This window comes from Homalodisca vitripennis, chromosome 8, assembly GCF_021130785.1.
Source record: "Homalodisca vitripennis isolate AUS2020 chromosome 8, UT_GWSS_2.1, whole genome shotgun sequence".
Taxonomy (NCBI): domain Eukaryota; kingdom Metazoa; phylum Arthropoda; class Insecta; order Hemiptera; family Cicadellidae; genus Homalodisca; species Homalodisca vitripennis.
The window spans coordinates 110,676,279-110,693,988 of record NC_060214.1 but is presented as its reverse complement, the minus strand read 5'-3'; the positions used below and the strand labels follow the sequence as shown (position 1 = coordinate 110,693,988).

The following is a 17,710-nucleotide window of genomic DNA, read 5'->3' as shown; positions in this document are numbered from 1 at the left end:
TAAAAATTGATTCTGTTGTATCACCCGATCTGAAACGTTTTAAACGAATAGATATTGTGTAATATTTCCCATATTAGTTTCAAAAAAAGCTTTATTCCAATGGAAGAAAATAAGAAGTTTGATTTTTGTAAAGATTTATCTCCATGACACACAAAACTATATTCATTGGTGATTGCATATTGTATAGTACGTTGTTTTGGGGTACCTCAGGGATCCATTCTGTAATCTATTTTGTTTGTTCCATCTGCACTCTGAATTCTATCTATATACAAGTATTCTACACACATGGTAATAATATTCCTGTTACTGAGTCTAGTAACAGTCTTGAGTTCATTCAACCTACCCTCCACTTCATTATCTAGATATCCAACTCCTGTTTGAATAAAATTTCTAGAAATCGTTATATAAAAAAAATAATACAAATTTAGTTTCAACTATGGAGTCTAGCAGAGGTAGATCAGAGTATGCTAGTTTGCTTGCTGGGAGTGTAGAATTGAACACGTTTAAACCATTATTTCCTAAAATCACCTAAAAAAAAATTAGAATCAGGTGATTAATCTAAACTAATGGCTTACCTCAAAGGTTTGTAATACTCGCACAAGTAATCGAACCTGGCATCAGGCACCGGTACTCTACGTATCTGAAAAATGCAATCTGTCAGTCAAAATATTCTTTTACCAAATTGATTTGTGCTTATAGTATTTAACTTAAGAACAGACCATATCAAAAGGCAGCTTTTGTTTAGCAAAATTTTTTTGACTTGTAACAGGACTGTATAAGTTTTTGTAAGAAGAAAAAGGTCTGGCAGATATTTGAGACTTTTGTAGATATTGTTATGGTTATAAAAACGCTCAAAATTACATATTAATATGAAATACATACAGCTAAGCATAACCCATTTTTCTGCTGCAAGTTTTTATCTTCCAACCATATTATTCTCATTTTCAAATTTTACATTAAAACGGAGCACAAAAAATGGATGGTCCTGCAATCTAGTGGTTAAAATTTGAACTTTGTTGTTTGAAACATTACAAAAAGAACTAGTTTCATAACCTCATTTGATTTATAATAAGAAATGAGTTTGTGCAGCAGAAAGCAATGATGATTGGACAAAAATATTCCACACTGGTGTATGGCCAAAATGGGTAAATTCAATACCAATACTTATTATTAAGGTAATAAGTATTTTACCAACAAATAACCTTTCAAAAGAATGTGATAAAGAATATGGAACCACATATACAATGTAATATGCAGCAAGTTTTTACATATTGGTTGTAAAAGCCAATGAAAAGTCACACTTGTTAATTTACCTAAGACTACTGTAACTAATAGCTCTTGTTGTGAAGTGGGGAGGACCAGACGAAAGAAAATGGGAAGAAAAAATATCAGAAGACTGGTCTACCACCAGACTGCGTACTAGAACCTGTCAAATGATATTAAAACGTAGCAGCACAATATGAGCTACATAATAAAGAAAGAACAAAATTAGCTCACCCTACACAAGGTTGCATGTCACAGCTGAACTAGCTGTGTACCTAATAAGTAAATGGGCCAGCCCAGCCACCCTAATGAAGGGTTAGGATCAGAGAGACCTCCCTACAATTGCACAGCAGATGGCATTAGCTCACCATGGCCTGCGTTTATAGACTTTCCATTTCGATAATTTTCACTCTAAACCAATTAATATGCATAATTTATTTGTTTTAGCGATTTTCACATAGAAACAACATAATTTACAAAGTGATAAATACGAGAATTTTTAATCAATATTCTTTATGATATTCAATAATTAATGACACTGAGCCAAGTTTAAACTTTTTCAGAAGTACCAGTGCACCTAAATTTGATTTACTGTTGGACAATTACGTGTATGTGTGATTAAAATTGTACTTATGCTAAATATTAATACTAAACAGTCCTCCCAGTTCAGGCCGAAGAAATAGTTAGATTTCGTGACAGCTGAAATATTATTTATTGATTCGTATGGGATTTACAAGCACTGGATAACTCAAGAACAGTTTCAGATATAAACAAATTACCTTCTGATAATAAGTTTAGGAAATGTTATAAGCATTCCAGAATAACTTTTGTATTTTCTATAGGATCATAAATAACGAAGTTGTACCTTTTTTAAGTTTTAAAGTGCCGCAATAACAGAAAAAATAGCGTACCAACCTTATATCTGTATATATATATATATATATATATATATAAAACAAAACTAATAACAACATAATATAATAATATACATACATGAACTTGTTAATGGAAAAAATAAATACATCCTCTGAACTGAGTCATAGATGTGTAGAACTTTATAACTGCATTACGAATAAAAAATAACTTGATGTTTTAATCAAGAATATTTAAACATCTGCATCAATATGAATTGAATGAAAAAAAATGGTACTTATTTTCATTAGGATCGATGGTGCAGAAAGGGAAGTTCTCTGCTGCGGCTTGGCTCTTGGTGAGGACATTGAAGAAAGTAGACTTTCCAACGTTCGGAACACCGACGATGCCAACCTAGAACAGAAAAGACAAACTGTCACAGAACTCTCAACATACTCATTCAAACGACATTTTAGTAATGCACACACAGTTTTTTTATAAGTGAGCTAAATTTGCTGGTTTGGAACAGCATTATACAGGGTGTTCAACTTAAAAGAGGTTCATTAGGTTGTACAAAATTAATTTTTTGGGGGAAATGTATATACTTGTGTGAAACAGGTTAAATTCTGTTTGTAACGTTAGTATGACTGGAGCTGGAGTAGGGGTTGGCTGTTCCCCACATATTCCAATTGAAACAATGAAGGTCAAGCATTGACATTTGAACAAAGTGAGGTTATGTTGCATATTAGTTTACTGTTGTTTGTTTAAATGTGCCTAACTGTTGAAGAACGAGTATTTGTGATTGAAACTTATTTAGCGATGAAATCTCCTGCTGTGTGTCAGTCACGACTCATATACAAATTTGAAAAAAGCACCCTTTAAGAGTGTAATACAGAAGTTAGTTAAAAAGTTTCATGAAACAGGTTCAGTGTTAAACAAGCGTCATGACAGGCAGTGGTCATTTTCAACTCCGCAAGTCATTCAAGATATTAGAGCATCAGTTACGAGATCTCCACATATATCTTTGCGAAGACTACGCCGGGAAAAGAACATTTCATTAGGTTCAGCCCACACTGCTGTGAGAAGAATACTGAAATGTTATCCATACCGAACACAGGTTTTACATGAACTTAAGGATGCTGATAACGTCGAAAGGGTTCACTACTGCCAATGGTTCAAGACTTTCATTAGAGGTAACACTGACATTTTAGATCGTGTTACAGATGAAGCTTGGTTCGATCTTGGAGATGATGTTAACAGCCAAAACTACCGGATCTGGGGTACTGACAACCCACAAATTTTCATCAAAAACTTTTGATGGAAGAATAATTCTAACAGGATTGTGGCCACCTCGACCCCCTGATCTGTCTAGTCTTGACTTCTTTTTGTGGGGCTAATTAAAATTAATTGTTTACAGAAGTAATCTTCATACCCTACAGGAATTGAAGACAAACATTACCATTGCAATTAATGAGATAGACAAGAGTACAGCCAAGAAGAGTGGATGGGAATATGGTGAAATGTGTTGACAAGTGTATAGAAATGGATGGATGAAATTTTCAACATTTGTTGTAACTCAATACAATGTAAGTGATTGTTATTTTACACACATTTGTGGCCTCTTGTAAGTTGAATACCCTGAATCTCTATGGTAGTTTGTTGAACACCCTGGATCTCTATGGTAGCTGTTTGTTGAACACCCTGGATCTCTATGGTAGCTGTTTGTTGAACACCCTGGATCTCTATGGTAGCTGTTTGTTGAACACCCTGAATCTCTACGGTAGCTGTTGTGTTGAACCGAATCTCTACGGTAGCTGTTGTGTTGAACACCCTGAATCTCTATGGTAGATGTTTGTTGAACACCCTGGATCTCTGTGGTAGCTGTTTGTTGAACACCCTGAATCTCTGTGGTAGCTGTGTGTTGAACACCCTGAATCTCTACGGTAGCTGTTTGTTGAACACCCTGAATCTCTACGGTAGCTGTTTGTTGAACACCCTGAATCTCTGTGGTAGCTGTGTGTGTTGAACACCCTGAATCTCTGTGGTAGCTGTGTGTTGAACACCCTGAATCTCTACGGTAGCTGTTTGTTGAACACCCTGAATCTCTGTGGTAGCTGTGTGTTGAACACCCTGAATCTCTGTGGTAGCTGTGTGTTGAACACCCTGAATCTCTACGGTAGCTGTTTGTTGAACACCCTGAATCTCTGTGGTAGCTGTGTGTTGAACACCCTGAATCTCTGTGGTAGCTGTGTGTTGAACACCCTGAATCTCTACGGTAGCTGTTTGTTGAACACCCTGAATCTCTACGGTAGCTGTTTGTTGAACACCCTGAATCTCTGTGGTAGCTGTGTGTTGAACACCCTGAATCTCTGTGGTAGCTGTTTGTTGAACACCCTGAATCTCTACGGTAGCTGTTTGTTGAACACCCTGAATCTCTGTGGTAGCTGTGTGTTGAACACCCTGAATCTCTGTGGTAGCTGTGAGTTGAACACCCTGAATCTCTACGGTAGCTGTTTGTTGAACACCCTGGATCTCTGTGGTAGCTGTTTGTTGAACACCCTGAATCTCTGTGGTAGCTGTTTGTTGAACACCCTGAATCTCTGTGGTAGCTGTGTGTTGAACACCCTGAATCTCTGTGGTAGCTGTTTGTTGAACACCCTGAATCTCTGTGGTAGCTGTTTGTTGAACACCCTGAATCTCTGTGGTAGCTGTGTGTTGAACACCCTGAATCTCTGTGGTAGCTGTTTGTTGAACACCCTGAATCTCTGTGGTAGCTGTGTGTTGAACACCCTGAATCTCTGTGGTAGCTGTTTGTTGAACACCCTGAATCTCTGTGGTAGCTGTGTGTTGAACACCCTGAATCTCTACGGTAGCTGTTTGTTGAACACCCTGAATCTCTGTGGTAGCTGTTTGTTGAACACCCTGAATCTCTGTGGTAGCTGTGTGTTGAACACCCTGAATCTCTATGGTAGCTATTTGCTAAGATGAATCCTAATTCTTTTGATTGTAAACTCCATCTTCTTCCATTATAAAAACAATTGTATCTTCTTTCATGATTAGCTTAGAAAAACAGGAAAGTGTGCTGACCGCCAAAAGCATAACAATGTAATCAAAATCAAATGCTCAAAAAAGACAGACTATGAATGTAAAATAATAATATCAGCAAACAAATTCAAAAAAGTTTAATTAGATCTTTGGAGTGATGTTTTTGGGATAGCTGTAAATTGTTAAATAATTACGATGCATTCATGAAGGGAATGTTTTTAATGCTTCCAATTTATAACTTTGTGATTTAGATAATTTTTTATTACTTATAGACCTGTATGTACTTGATAAAATGGCATTATATACCTAAATAATTTTGGTGTACATACTTCTAATATTATAGACAGCTCCATAAAACACATTTAATATTTCAAACTTTTTTAAATTTTAAAAATGTATTGAATACAATAAACGATGATTTTTACTGAATGTTTTTATTTGGTACAAAACGTATTAAAGGTTTGTACAATCCCTAACATTTTTTACCACTTTTCTATTAAATGGATAAAAATAGATTTTTTTAATCTGCATACAAATTTTCAAAATAAAGACATCTTGTATTTTTTTGTTAGTGACATCTTGGAAACCCAAACGACATTTCAAACTAGATCAGAATTAGATTAAGAGAATTTGCGACTCTCCGTAATTTACCGGTCTCAAGATTTAAGAATAAAGAATATTTATTGCCAGAGACACATTTAACATTTGGGTATGCTATGTCAAAGTTTCTGCCTCATAAAAAATACACTAAATTATAACTAACATAAACACTGAAAAATACAATGTTTAGTACATAGTTGAGTTTAAAAAGGGAGAACAAATTACTTAATCTACTAATGTCTTAAATTAACAAAGTGAAGTACAGAGCCGATATTTTGATCACCCTGTATTTAAAAGAATAATATAAAAGAACCTGACTATGCTTGATTTTATAACTTGGGTGCCTGGACATAGAGGAATCACAGGAAATGAAGGGGCAGACAGTTGCACTAACTTGGGAGCCAACTGTCCTCTTACCGGTCCTGAACCAACGTGTGGGGTCTCATATAACTTAGCACGTAGATCAGTTACCAAGTTGATGGCTAACAAACACCTACAACATTGGAGAAATACTGAGGGGAATGTACAAGCAAAGCGGATGCTCAAGGGACCATCAAGGAACATTGCAGCAGATGCCCTTAGAATGAGTAGAACGGAGATCCAAAAGGTGACTGGTTTTATTACAGGTCATTGGATATTCCGAAGTCACCTGAACAGAATAGGTATTCCAGTTCAGGAAACACTGTGCAGGCTGACAAAACAGCCAAGCACGTCATATTTGAATGTCCGGCATTACAGAACAAACGCTCAAGATCCCTAGGTGTTCTTATGCATACGGAAGAGGAGTTGGAACAGGAAAGCATTGTTCAGAAGATCTCATGGTTTTGTAAAGGCCTGGGATTTGATACAGCTTAAACCTGGGAGAGGGTGCACAATAAGCCGGATGGCTGAGAGGCAACTACCAGGCCTAGGAAACCTGGCCCTCTGTTACAAAAAAAAAAAAAAAAAAAAAAACAAAAATGCTTGAGTTTCATTTGTCAACATTACAATGTAGCAGGATTACAATTAATTAGACATCATCCTAGTTGTCATAAGTTGTACAACAGGTCTTCTCAAATAAAAACCTCGAGCATTTGCTTTTTAACAATATTTTTCAATCTCTAAAGTTAATACAAGTTTTGTATTTTTATGTTAATAATTCCTCTGAAAAATAAACTACAACATTAACTTTATTATGATGTATCTACCACTTAAAACGTTTACGTCTAAAAACTATGTCATAGACAAACAGATGTACAATACCAGGAATTCCAGATATAGAATAATTGGGCATCATAATCTTGAGTTCTATAAAAAAAAGCCCAACCTACGTGGGACTAACATTTCTTCAAAGATTACCTTGCCACATTAGATCGGAACAAACCTTGCCAAAATTTAAGAAAAAATTAACACGTTACCTGACAGCAAAGGCACTTTACTCAATAGAGGAATTTTATGAATCAGATGGCCCATTAGTTAGTTCATTAATTTGAAGCTTATTTTTAAGAATTTAAAGTTCTCTTTAATTTGTAATATGAACTTACAGAAATATAATGTTTATAGATTAACCATTATATATTATGTATGGCTATTTTAAATTGGAAAATATACCCAGAATTCTAATTTGTTAATGTAAAGATTAGTCAACTATATTGTATATACAATGCTGACACTATTCATGTATAAAATGTATACAACTATGAATAAAGAGATTCTTATCTTATCTTACCTTAAGATTAGTTCCCACTCGACCAATCAGCGGCTTTTTTTCTGGTTCCTCCACTTTTTTCGGGGCCATCTTCTTTCTTGGCTCTGAAACAAGAAGACATTTGCATGAAATGCTATCCAAACTTAAGGAATTTCTAAACTGTTTTACTCATATTGTAATTTAATATCGTTCACTAATAATAAACCAAGAGTTTACCGCCCTCAGCATATTCTTACTAACGATCAATTACGCACAGGCTGATATAAAATAATAAATATATGTTATTAGACAACTTAAAAACATACTTTCTCATATACATTCAAATGATCCAATCTTGTATGCTAACTCGATACATATCAATCTGAAAACCTACGCAATTTTCCATCCTTCAAAATGATTCCAACCATCTCGGAGATCGGTTGCTAGTGATATGCTGATCAGCCGATGAAGGGCGTAGTGGCCAGGGGGCACACTCAGATGATGTGAACACGTAGCAAACAATCGGTATTAAAATAATTATATAAAAAAGTAAAATAGCGGCTTCCCTCCACACAGATTCAAAACGACTGACCCAACCTCTAATTTGTAGCTGAGGACTACCATTCGATAAAATTACCCGCCCCAGAGATCAATCAGATGGTTCGACCAATCACGCACATCGCTTTGATTAATTTACACTCACGTTTAGCAGAAAGCACCAATCACTGAAGGAGGAACCGTATGAATACCACCTTGAATAAAAACCTTACACGCTTATTAAATAAATCTCTACTTCGATTAATCAAGATTGAATAGAAAATTTAAGCGTTTTTATTAGCATGTGAAATTAAATTATAGCTGACATGAAAACTATTTGTTCAGTACGAAAAACTTTAAATAAAATTGCAAACATTAGGAATACAACAATTATTATGTTTTATTAATAGACAAAAATTGTTTGAATTGGAACTAAATATTAGATAATAGGTATGTTATTTGATCTTCAGATTATTATTTGAAGGATTAAACATTTAAAATAGATGTCTGGTAAATTTAAAATGGGACTTTTCATCCCTATAAAAACAACGTTTTTTATTACAAACTCTAACATGCACCAGAAAACGATTTCCACCATTGGTATTAAGCGAGATATGTTGTTATTTAAATTAAAATTGGATATACTTAAAAAAAAAAAAAAAAAAAAAAAAATTAAAACTTTGCCAAAAATCAAGCTTTTATAATTGCAAAGGAAACCATTTCTTTTGTTTTGTTTCTTGTACTGTTCCAAATGGATTCAATAACAAATAATTACAATGCAATATCTAAAAAAAAAAAAAATCATTAACATTGGTACTTATCTATTATTGGTCTTTTAATGTGTCAATAACTCATCTTACACTTACAATTTGCAAACAGAGTTATTTCATAATGTTTTTAAAAACAAAATAGTTATTATCTGAATAGAAAAATCAGTTTATAATACTGTACTTTACAACCTATTCCAATATTATTCTGAATTTAACGACATCACATCAATAAAAAAGTGGTAACTGTAAATTTAATTGAATAACATTATCCTGAACTGGTTTTAGAAAAGCAAGTTTGTGAATTCTTAAACTTCTACTTTTGTATGCTTTCCTAACATTTGTCTGAAATAATTGATCTATTTAATCACCATCCACATATGGACTTATTAATAACTCAAAAAATAAGACTCTAAATTAATAAATAAAAAAATGTAACAGTGTATAAAAATGTAATTTATATGATAATAAAAATACTACTATCTTTGTATTTTGTATCAATGATAAACATTTTTTTTCATTACTAAAACTCAGCTTGGTTATATGGAAAAATTTGGTCAAAACAATAAAGAATAGTTTTTGAAATAATGTTTGTTAACATTTTAAAATAAGTTTCCATAGAAGTGGTAACAAACTTTAATTTATTCAGGCGAGTAAATAAAATAATGACCACAGTTAGAACTCTGAAAGCTAGCTGCCAATTTACAACAGGGTGTACCAAAAGGGTCCGTGAGCTAAGTAAGCTATAAGTCAGTGACTGTACAAAACAGCGGGTTCCAGCGACCGAGGTAATAGCAGTCGTCACGGCCACAATCATTATCATTCCTGCCCCAACCTGCCCTTTTCTTACGCCCTCTTTCAAAATATGCCAGCCGTCCACTAACCATTCGCCTGTAATGATTCGAATCTTGCGTAAAAAAGGACCGGCCGATTTACATATAAAGTACACAACTGGGTAATGACTGGTCACGGCCGGACATTTTCTGATGGTATCTGCGGCCACGTTCGCCCACCCTTGAGCCGAGATGCACGGTTAGGTCTGAAATATAGTGATTGACCGGCGACAATTGACGGGAGCAATGGATCCCTTTAGTGGTGGGTAAACGGTTACGGTTTATAAATGCTGATGCACAGGTTTGTTAGAACAATGAAACAACGGAGATGAGCTACTGATTCTCGGAAGCTGAAGTGGTTCGACAAAAGAATTCTCAGTTTCTCTCCAGTGTATGGAATTCAAATTGATATTGGTATTTTTTGGTATCTGTATTCTTTGACTTATAACGACAAATAAGATTGCTTCATATTTACATATAAAATACAATTAACGTAACCAACAATATTTTCAATACTATATTGGGAAAAGATTCAGTTTTAGTTTGTTTAAAATAAATTTGCATTACTATTTAACATTTAAAAATTAATGAGTTTCTAAAAATACCTCTTTTAACATATTAACTACGTTGCTTTTCTCAAATTAAAAATGCTTAGAATGTAAATGAAAAAAGTTAAGATGCGGAAAATCCATAGAATAAAAAAAATACATGAAAAAGGAACTAGTAGTCGAATTTGATGACAGACACTAAAGCCTCCAGCCATCTTAGCAGAACAACATCAAAGAGGAAAAACTACAAACAAAGATTACCAAAGAGGAAGAAATAGTGAAAATGATGAAAAAGAGAGTAAGTAATGATCTTACCTTCTAGAAGAGTAAGTAATCTCTTAACCTTTTCCACTCGGATTTTGCCAATCCGATGACATTGCTAATTTTTTATTTCATATCATGAGCTATTTGATAACATTTTATAGCTTTATTATAATATCCAGTGATTGCTCTTACTTTTCAACCTTGTTACAATACTTTGAGGAGCTGATGACTTTTGTTTGTTATTGCTGTAAATTGTGAATAAAGTGCAGTGTATTCTGTTGGTGATTTGCGTTAGTACTTAATTCCTTTTCAATAATTTGAGTACATTAGCAATTACTATTATAAATCGTAATTAATTGTTTACGGGTACTGTTTAACGTGATATATTACCAGATGTGTGTCTTCCGTTGTATGTAGTGCTGCAACAAAAGTGTTTTCAGTGGATGGGGTTATTAGTTTAAAATCCATCCAGTATTACAACTATTTCACTGCCCAGGACATTGCATGATGAGAAAGTTATGATCAGAGTTTAACCATAAGTCACATTGTTACGGTGATTAAAAGCTAGAATTATCCATAAAAAAGTATGAAGTGAGTAGCGGGTTTTATGGATATTACAGATGACATTTGTGAAATTCACACAAAATTATAAAGGTATTTTAAAGTAACCCTCCAATTCTTATCAACATATAATAGTGGAATTGGCAAAACTCATAACAAATGATACACATACTCTTAGGTAATCCCTTTAATTCCTATCAATACCTTCTCTTTAGCAAACCACTCCGTTCTTATCAAATGTCTATAAACATGCAATTTCATCTTACACTTCCTGGAACTCTTGAAAAACCTATTCTTTTGATCATTTACTTCCCATAATGACTAAATTCTTCTGCCATGAACAATTAAGTTTTACAGCCTTCAGGTGCATGATCTTAGTTCAGCATTATACAGTTATTGGAATACAGTAGGGTCCCGAAAACTCAGTACTTGATAACCCGGCAGTCCATTTATCTCCAGACACCTTGACATTGAGGACTCCACCGTAAAAGCTCCTAAAATATCACAAAGTGAGGAACTAAAGGCTGTCGAAACCGTCCTTCAGTATTTTGGCCCTTAAGTCCACATTAGGCTGAGTTTTCAGTCCACTACTATAATTCTAATTTTTTGCCATTATTAAGACACCTCTGTTTCTCTCTAATCGTATTAATGAGTTGCATCTACTACTAAAGATTGTATTTTGGTTCTGGTGGTATAGGCATGACCAGAGGATGCTGGATTGTAAAAAGAATTCATAATCTACTCTGGAATCATTGAGTGTGGGTCGCATTTGAAGGGGCTGTGATGAATTGGCCACAGTGGCTTGAAAATATAAAACTGGATACATCTATCTATCTTTGTAACCATACAATTAATTAAATAAGTGTCATTTACGTAATCTTCAATCAGTAACTTAATAAATAAGTAATTTATAAATGTTAACTAGCTTTCATTTATAACATATAAAAACGTTGATCATTTAGCAATTCACTTCTCATATTTTATTTTATTCTTTCAAAATTAAGCTGAAGCTGATAAAGTTTAACAATAATTCCATCACAAAGTTTTCTTAATTATTAATCTGTAATATATTAGCAATTTTATAAACTAAACTTATATAATTTCATAAAAATGCAAATGCTATGAAACTATTTGCAGTTGTTAGGTAACACAGTGCCCAAAAAATTGTTCAAACAATTTTATGTTCTGACCAGACATAACTTAAGATTAAAAAAGCTTAACGTTAAAAGATTTCATTAGTTTGTACTGAAAGGTTTCTCACACAATAGGACATCCTTAAGATCACAGTGTAATAACTTTGCATCCAATGAGTCAGTATTTGTTCACTTAATAAGATACAAAAGAATGATGGATGCTTTGACTGTTGTGACAGTCAATACAAACTTTGTTTACAAATGACAGTAATATCTTAGGAAAGCTTATAATTGAAAATTTCATGTCCGACACTGGTCACCGAGTTCTCGACCTCTGTGTGTGGTACAGACCTGTTTACACTAGACAAGTTTGACTGTCTAATACTGCTCTCCAAATATTGATTACAACTGTCTTGACTCTAGTTGTGACAGTGCTCGTGAGAGTTTTGCACCTGTTTAGACTATCAATTTTTACAGTCGGATACAAAATTTTGCCTGTGAAAATGCAACTTAGGATTGGGCCATCTCATAGCACTTTATGTGACATTTCCTACATACTTTTTGTTATAACTTGGAACATTAAGCTGAGAAAACCCGTCACTGCACCTAGTTCTAAAGTGACCCTTGTACTTGCTTCCAGAGAGATAGCATTATCAGGTGGTTAAGGTTGGTGGTAGAGGTCACATCCTGTCGAGATCCTATGAGGGATGGATTATATCTGTTGTCCTTGGAACATTAAGCTGAGAAAACCCGTCATTGCACCTAGTTCTAAAGTGACCCTTGCACTTGCTTCCAGAGTGATAGCATTATCAGGTGGTTAAGGTTGGTGGTAGAGGTCACATCCTGTCAAGATCCTATGAGGGATAGTGGGCATTATATGTCATGTCTTGGGGAAAGACCAGACCAGCTCTGTACCGTACTGTTCTAGTCAAAATAGGTAGAGGAAGGTACTCCTTCATAATTAGGTTAGCAGCAGCCTTCAACACTAAGGGGGGCTCCATCCACTCCAACAGCCATCCTTCTCTTTAGACTAGACCTATCGATTCACCCTTTCACTCCAATATCTTGACATTTGCTGTTAATAACATGCCTTTTCTGGACATCCATTGGGTTGCTCACAGGTAAGTGACATCGGTTTATACTATATCCAGTATAGGCTGAGCTGGAAGGTTCGCTATCATTGAACCCACTGGGGTTTCCATGTACATATCGTAACTTTCTTGTTTCAATCCATATCTTTGTCGCTATATACTTTTTCTTTTTCATTTAAATTTAAAAACTGGATAATCTATCATCATATCATCCATCTTGCTCCTTAATAATGCTTCTATCATCATCTACATTGAATAATAAGTGACAAAAGTTAAAATCACTTCATAAACTCCCATTAACCATATATAGGCCTACTGTAATGTGACTATAATATACCGTAGTAGTATGTTTTCATTCTCACATAAAACTCTTAGGTGCTCACTAACCATACATTCTACGAGAATTATAATATATTATAAGGATAACATAGACTACAGCTGCTAGTATAATACAGTATGTAACTTATGAACAAATTAAGAAAGTTTTTGACCCTTAACAGAAAATTGAAATTACAATTCATTTCTTATTACTGGAATATTAATAAATCAAGCTTATACAGATATATTAAGGGAAAATAAATTGTCTCTATTCACAAGCAGTAATTTTCTATAATTACTGTGTCAACTTCAATTTCTGAGCTTGAATTGAGGTAGGCCTACTCTATCTGGAGTGATGTTTTTCTTTTACTGCACTGAAGACCACACTGATGGCCAGAGGTATCTGATCGGTACATTCCCGAGCTCAGATCAATCATCATTAACAAACCACTTGTGCAGCACATGAAAAGCAGCAACACGGAGGTACTGTTATAAGAGCGATGCACCGTGGCTGCAGTATAAGCGGTCACCATCACATGATTATCAGTCAAAACACTTTTGCAATACTGGACAGTAAGACTTAACTGATGGTTCAAGTTTGACAATGTAATGGGGAGAGAGAAGGTTGTGTTAAGAAAATTCCTGATATTTATCGACAAAATATAGCTCTACACTACTCTATAAAGCAGATCAACCAGAATCTCATAAGGCGTTTACTATGATACCAAGGTGGTCGGTATGACACCAAAGTATCCAAATTTACCTTCCTGATGCTTCCTTATAGTTGTTATGAAACAAGACATTTCGTCAACCCAAACATCATCAGGAAGATCTACGCATTAAGAGCGTTTTTTTTGTAGTTTAAGATGAAAATCTACAAACGAGCTATTGTTTTCATTTTAAATTAAACATTTTGTAATGTTGCAACCATCATAAGGAAAATTTTAATTTGTCACTATAAGTCAATAAAATGAGGCCAAGTAGAATACTGTAGGCTACCAGTCTTTACTGGCAGTATAATAAGCGGTCACCACCACAATCGAATCCTCGATATTCAAGATTATTTAAATTACCGAAACTAGAATGTCGAACCTAATAACGTCATAGGTATTTCAAATTATAGTATAGTTCAGCTGTTTATATCTAAAAAGAAGGTAATAATTTAATGATCAAGAAAAATTATGTAGACTATGTATTTATAAAATGTAACAGAAAAAAAGTGTCACATTTAGGCCTAGTTATTTTGTACTATTTGAAGGTTAAACATGTCTTAGAGCTTGTGACACAAATAACGCATGTACTTGGCCATTGTATTTATGGTGATTACTCAACTTAAAAATGATTATATATTTTCTTGGAATTAATTTGGAAACAATATTGGTATTTGATAGCATACATTAAAGAGCTAGCAATTAATTGTAAATAACTATAGACTAATTAATTAGAATATTTTCTTCTTCAATAGTTTAGGTATTTCTAGTCGTTCATTTGGTACCGTAATTCGATTGTGGTGGTGGCCACTTTTTATACTGGAGCCCAACCTTCAATGAAGATCTTTAGTTACTCCTGATGACATACCACATTCATGTCCCTTTACTAAAAAATCAGTAAAGCATTACACGGCTAGCCTAGTCTATATAACAAATGACATACATAATATTTATTGTACATATAGCCTAATCCATATAACTTTGATGCTTTCTATCCGGCAATCAGACGGTGATTGACATAGGTGAATGGTTATGGTAACAATGAAATGTTTGAAGCTTTCTCTTTGTAAAATTATTCTTAAAATGTAACTGACGTGACATAAAATAATTCAATCCTGTTGCACCTTACAGAAAACTGGACGCAAATCTAAGAATTATGACTAATTTAAAGATTCATGTTACACATTTATTTTGCCAATTAGATACAATTTATCAAAACTTGCTGGATCTAATTTTAGGTGGTACCAGAACCAGAACTACGCTAAATTTACACTTTTGGGCTGGAACTAATATGACTAAGTCTACTACACTACCACATTATAGTTTAATTCATTATTTAGCTTTGTAAAGTCACTATTTGATACTTTTCAAAGAATATCATGGTAGACTAGCCTAATCACTAATAACTAACTGAATTTCAAAGATATGTGTAAACATAGGAAGCTGTAGATTTATCTATAAGCCTTCAGTACAAAATTACAAACTGCTATACAAGGTAAAATTGATTCAAATGGAAACTAGCCAAACAAATTACTTAACCTATAACATCACCCTTTCTCTAGAAGACCCACATATTCACAATACCTTGTCCAGTTTACTCTTTACCCAAAAACTAAATTTTTATTAAAGATAAAAAATAGGCCTACACTTCTATTGAATTGGTAATCACAAAAACGTATTTCGTTATACTATTTTATGCTTTTTGTACCTAACCTCAAACTCGAAGTGGGTCTACCTGTATTTTAGTTACAAACGAAAGACACAAATACGAATGAGGTGTTTAAAATTAGAAGAAATCACTAACTATTCTGAGAAAATTAAAAGTACACATGAATTAATTACCTCTATACAATAATATTCACAAAATAACTGTGAAATTGACTTTTTACATTCACAAAACAAAACGTGGTTTCCAAAAACAGAAAATTGACAGCTGTTTTGTTGTAGCAGAGAGACCGGCGGAAGTCTTCCATATTGTAAAGTTGTAAGCAGCTGGTTAGAGTCGTAGCGGGAACTTTGAATTAAAAGCAAGCTTTATTTAAAAATGTAAAAATGATTGTTTGACAGATGTAAACTCCGATGAACTCAAATTTATGATCTTCTGAATCAGATTTCTTTCTTATTTTTGTCTAAACCTTCTCTGAACACTATAATTAATTGATATGAAAAGGATGTAATACTCTGCAACCACTTGACACATTATCTTGAATTAAAGCCAGGCTTAGTGTTAGTGAAATATTTGATTTAAATATACTAAGTTTATACAATTCTTTTACTATTGGTTTGCAATTTTTTATTTTATTTAATATTGTATGAAAGAGATAATGTAAATGAGCTAATGCCTACATTTCTTCTAATTTTGTTTGCTGGACAATTGTTCTAACTCATAGAAACTTAAAAAAAGTATTTAAAAATTTTAAATATTGCATCTTATGCCAAACCTTGAATTCAACCTTTTCACACAATGCCCAAATGAATCTAACCCTATGACACCTCATTAGACCATACAAAAATATTTTTGTGAGAACAATATGAAATTAAAAGCACTGGTGTTTGTTTGTTGTATTCAAAAATGTGTAGTTTAAAAGGGTTTTGACAAATGTACTTTACACACTATTCATTCTATTTTTTACAACGCAACTATTTGTACTTGCTTTAGATTAATTTCTGGTGGAAATTTGATTTGTTTTTTCAGTTTTAATAATCTTAAAAAGCTATAAATATTGTCATCTTTTACAAATATATTAGGCTTCCACTAACATCTTCAAGTAATACCTACATTGTAGATATAGAAACCTTATTTTAAAGCTTTTATAAAAACAAAATATTTAATCCATTGTAAATAGAAATTAGAGGATAAAATAAAAAGTATGATCAAAGTCATTTTGTGAAGATAAATAATTGAAAACAATAAAAAGTGTTCATGAAGTAATTAAAGCAATAATTAAGTACTTCATTGTGGTGTACGCAATTCAGAAATAATAATTTATCACTCAAAATTTAAAACTATCCACAAAATAAATGGCCAGTGGCGTATATATAAAACGATTTTGGAGGGGGGTGACACACTGAATGGTTTAGGAGGTATAAAATACCATCCAAAAATAGGGGCTCAGAAATCTTCCCCCAGGAAATTGTTGAGCTTTAAAATTTAATAAATGTGTTTGAGTTTAAACAAACTACTAGGTGCAATTTTTAATTTTTGTCTAAAATTTGGAGGGGGATTGATCCACCTGAGCCCCTCCCTTATATACGCCCATGTAAGTGGATGATTAATAAACTATATCTATTCCTAAAAGAGCAATTTACACTGTATTATTTTTATACCTTTATTTTATTATAATTTCCAACATTTAGCTTTTCATTTATTGATTCCAACTGTGATTTGTCATTTAAAAAACTTTGAAAAAAATTAAAAAAAAAAACGGTTTAAATATTTTCGTTGTAATAGTTTGGTGTTCAGTATAATTGGTGATTCTTACAGTTGGTTAGTAATTACTATTTAAATAGTTGTGGTAAAGT

At 33.4% G+C, this 17,710-nt stretch overlaps 1 protein-coding gene across 1 annotated transcript in view; it reads right to left on the bottom strand.

Annotated features, from left to right (window-relative positions):
• LOC124367889 (obg-like ATPase 1) overlaps positions 1 to 16,159 on the bottom strand; it is a 90,244-nt gene extending 74,085 nt beyond the window's left edge. Inside the window, 4 exon segments of the mRNA XM_046825079.1 lie at positions 576 to 636; positions 2,418 to 2,529; positions 7,469 to 7,551; positions 16,031 to 16,159. Coding sequence (XP_046681035.1) covers positions 576 to 636; positions 2,418 to 2,529; positions 7,469 to 7,537 — 242 coding nt within the window. The 5' untranslated portion in view covers positions 7,538 to 7,551; positions 16,031 to 16,159.
• Between the last annotated feature and the right edge of the window lie 1,551 nt (positions 16,160 to 17,710).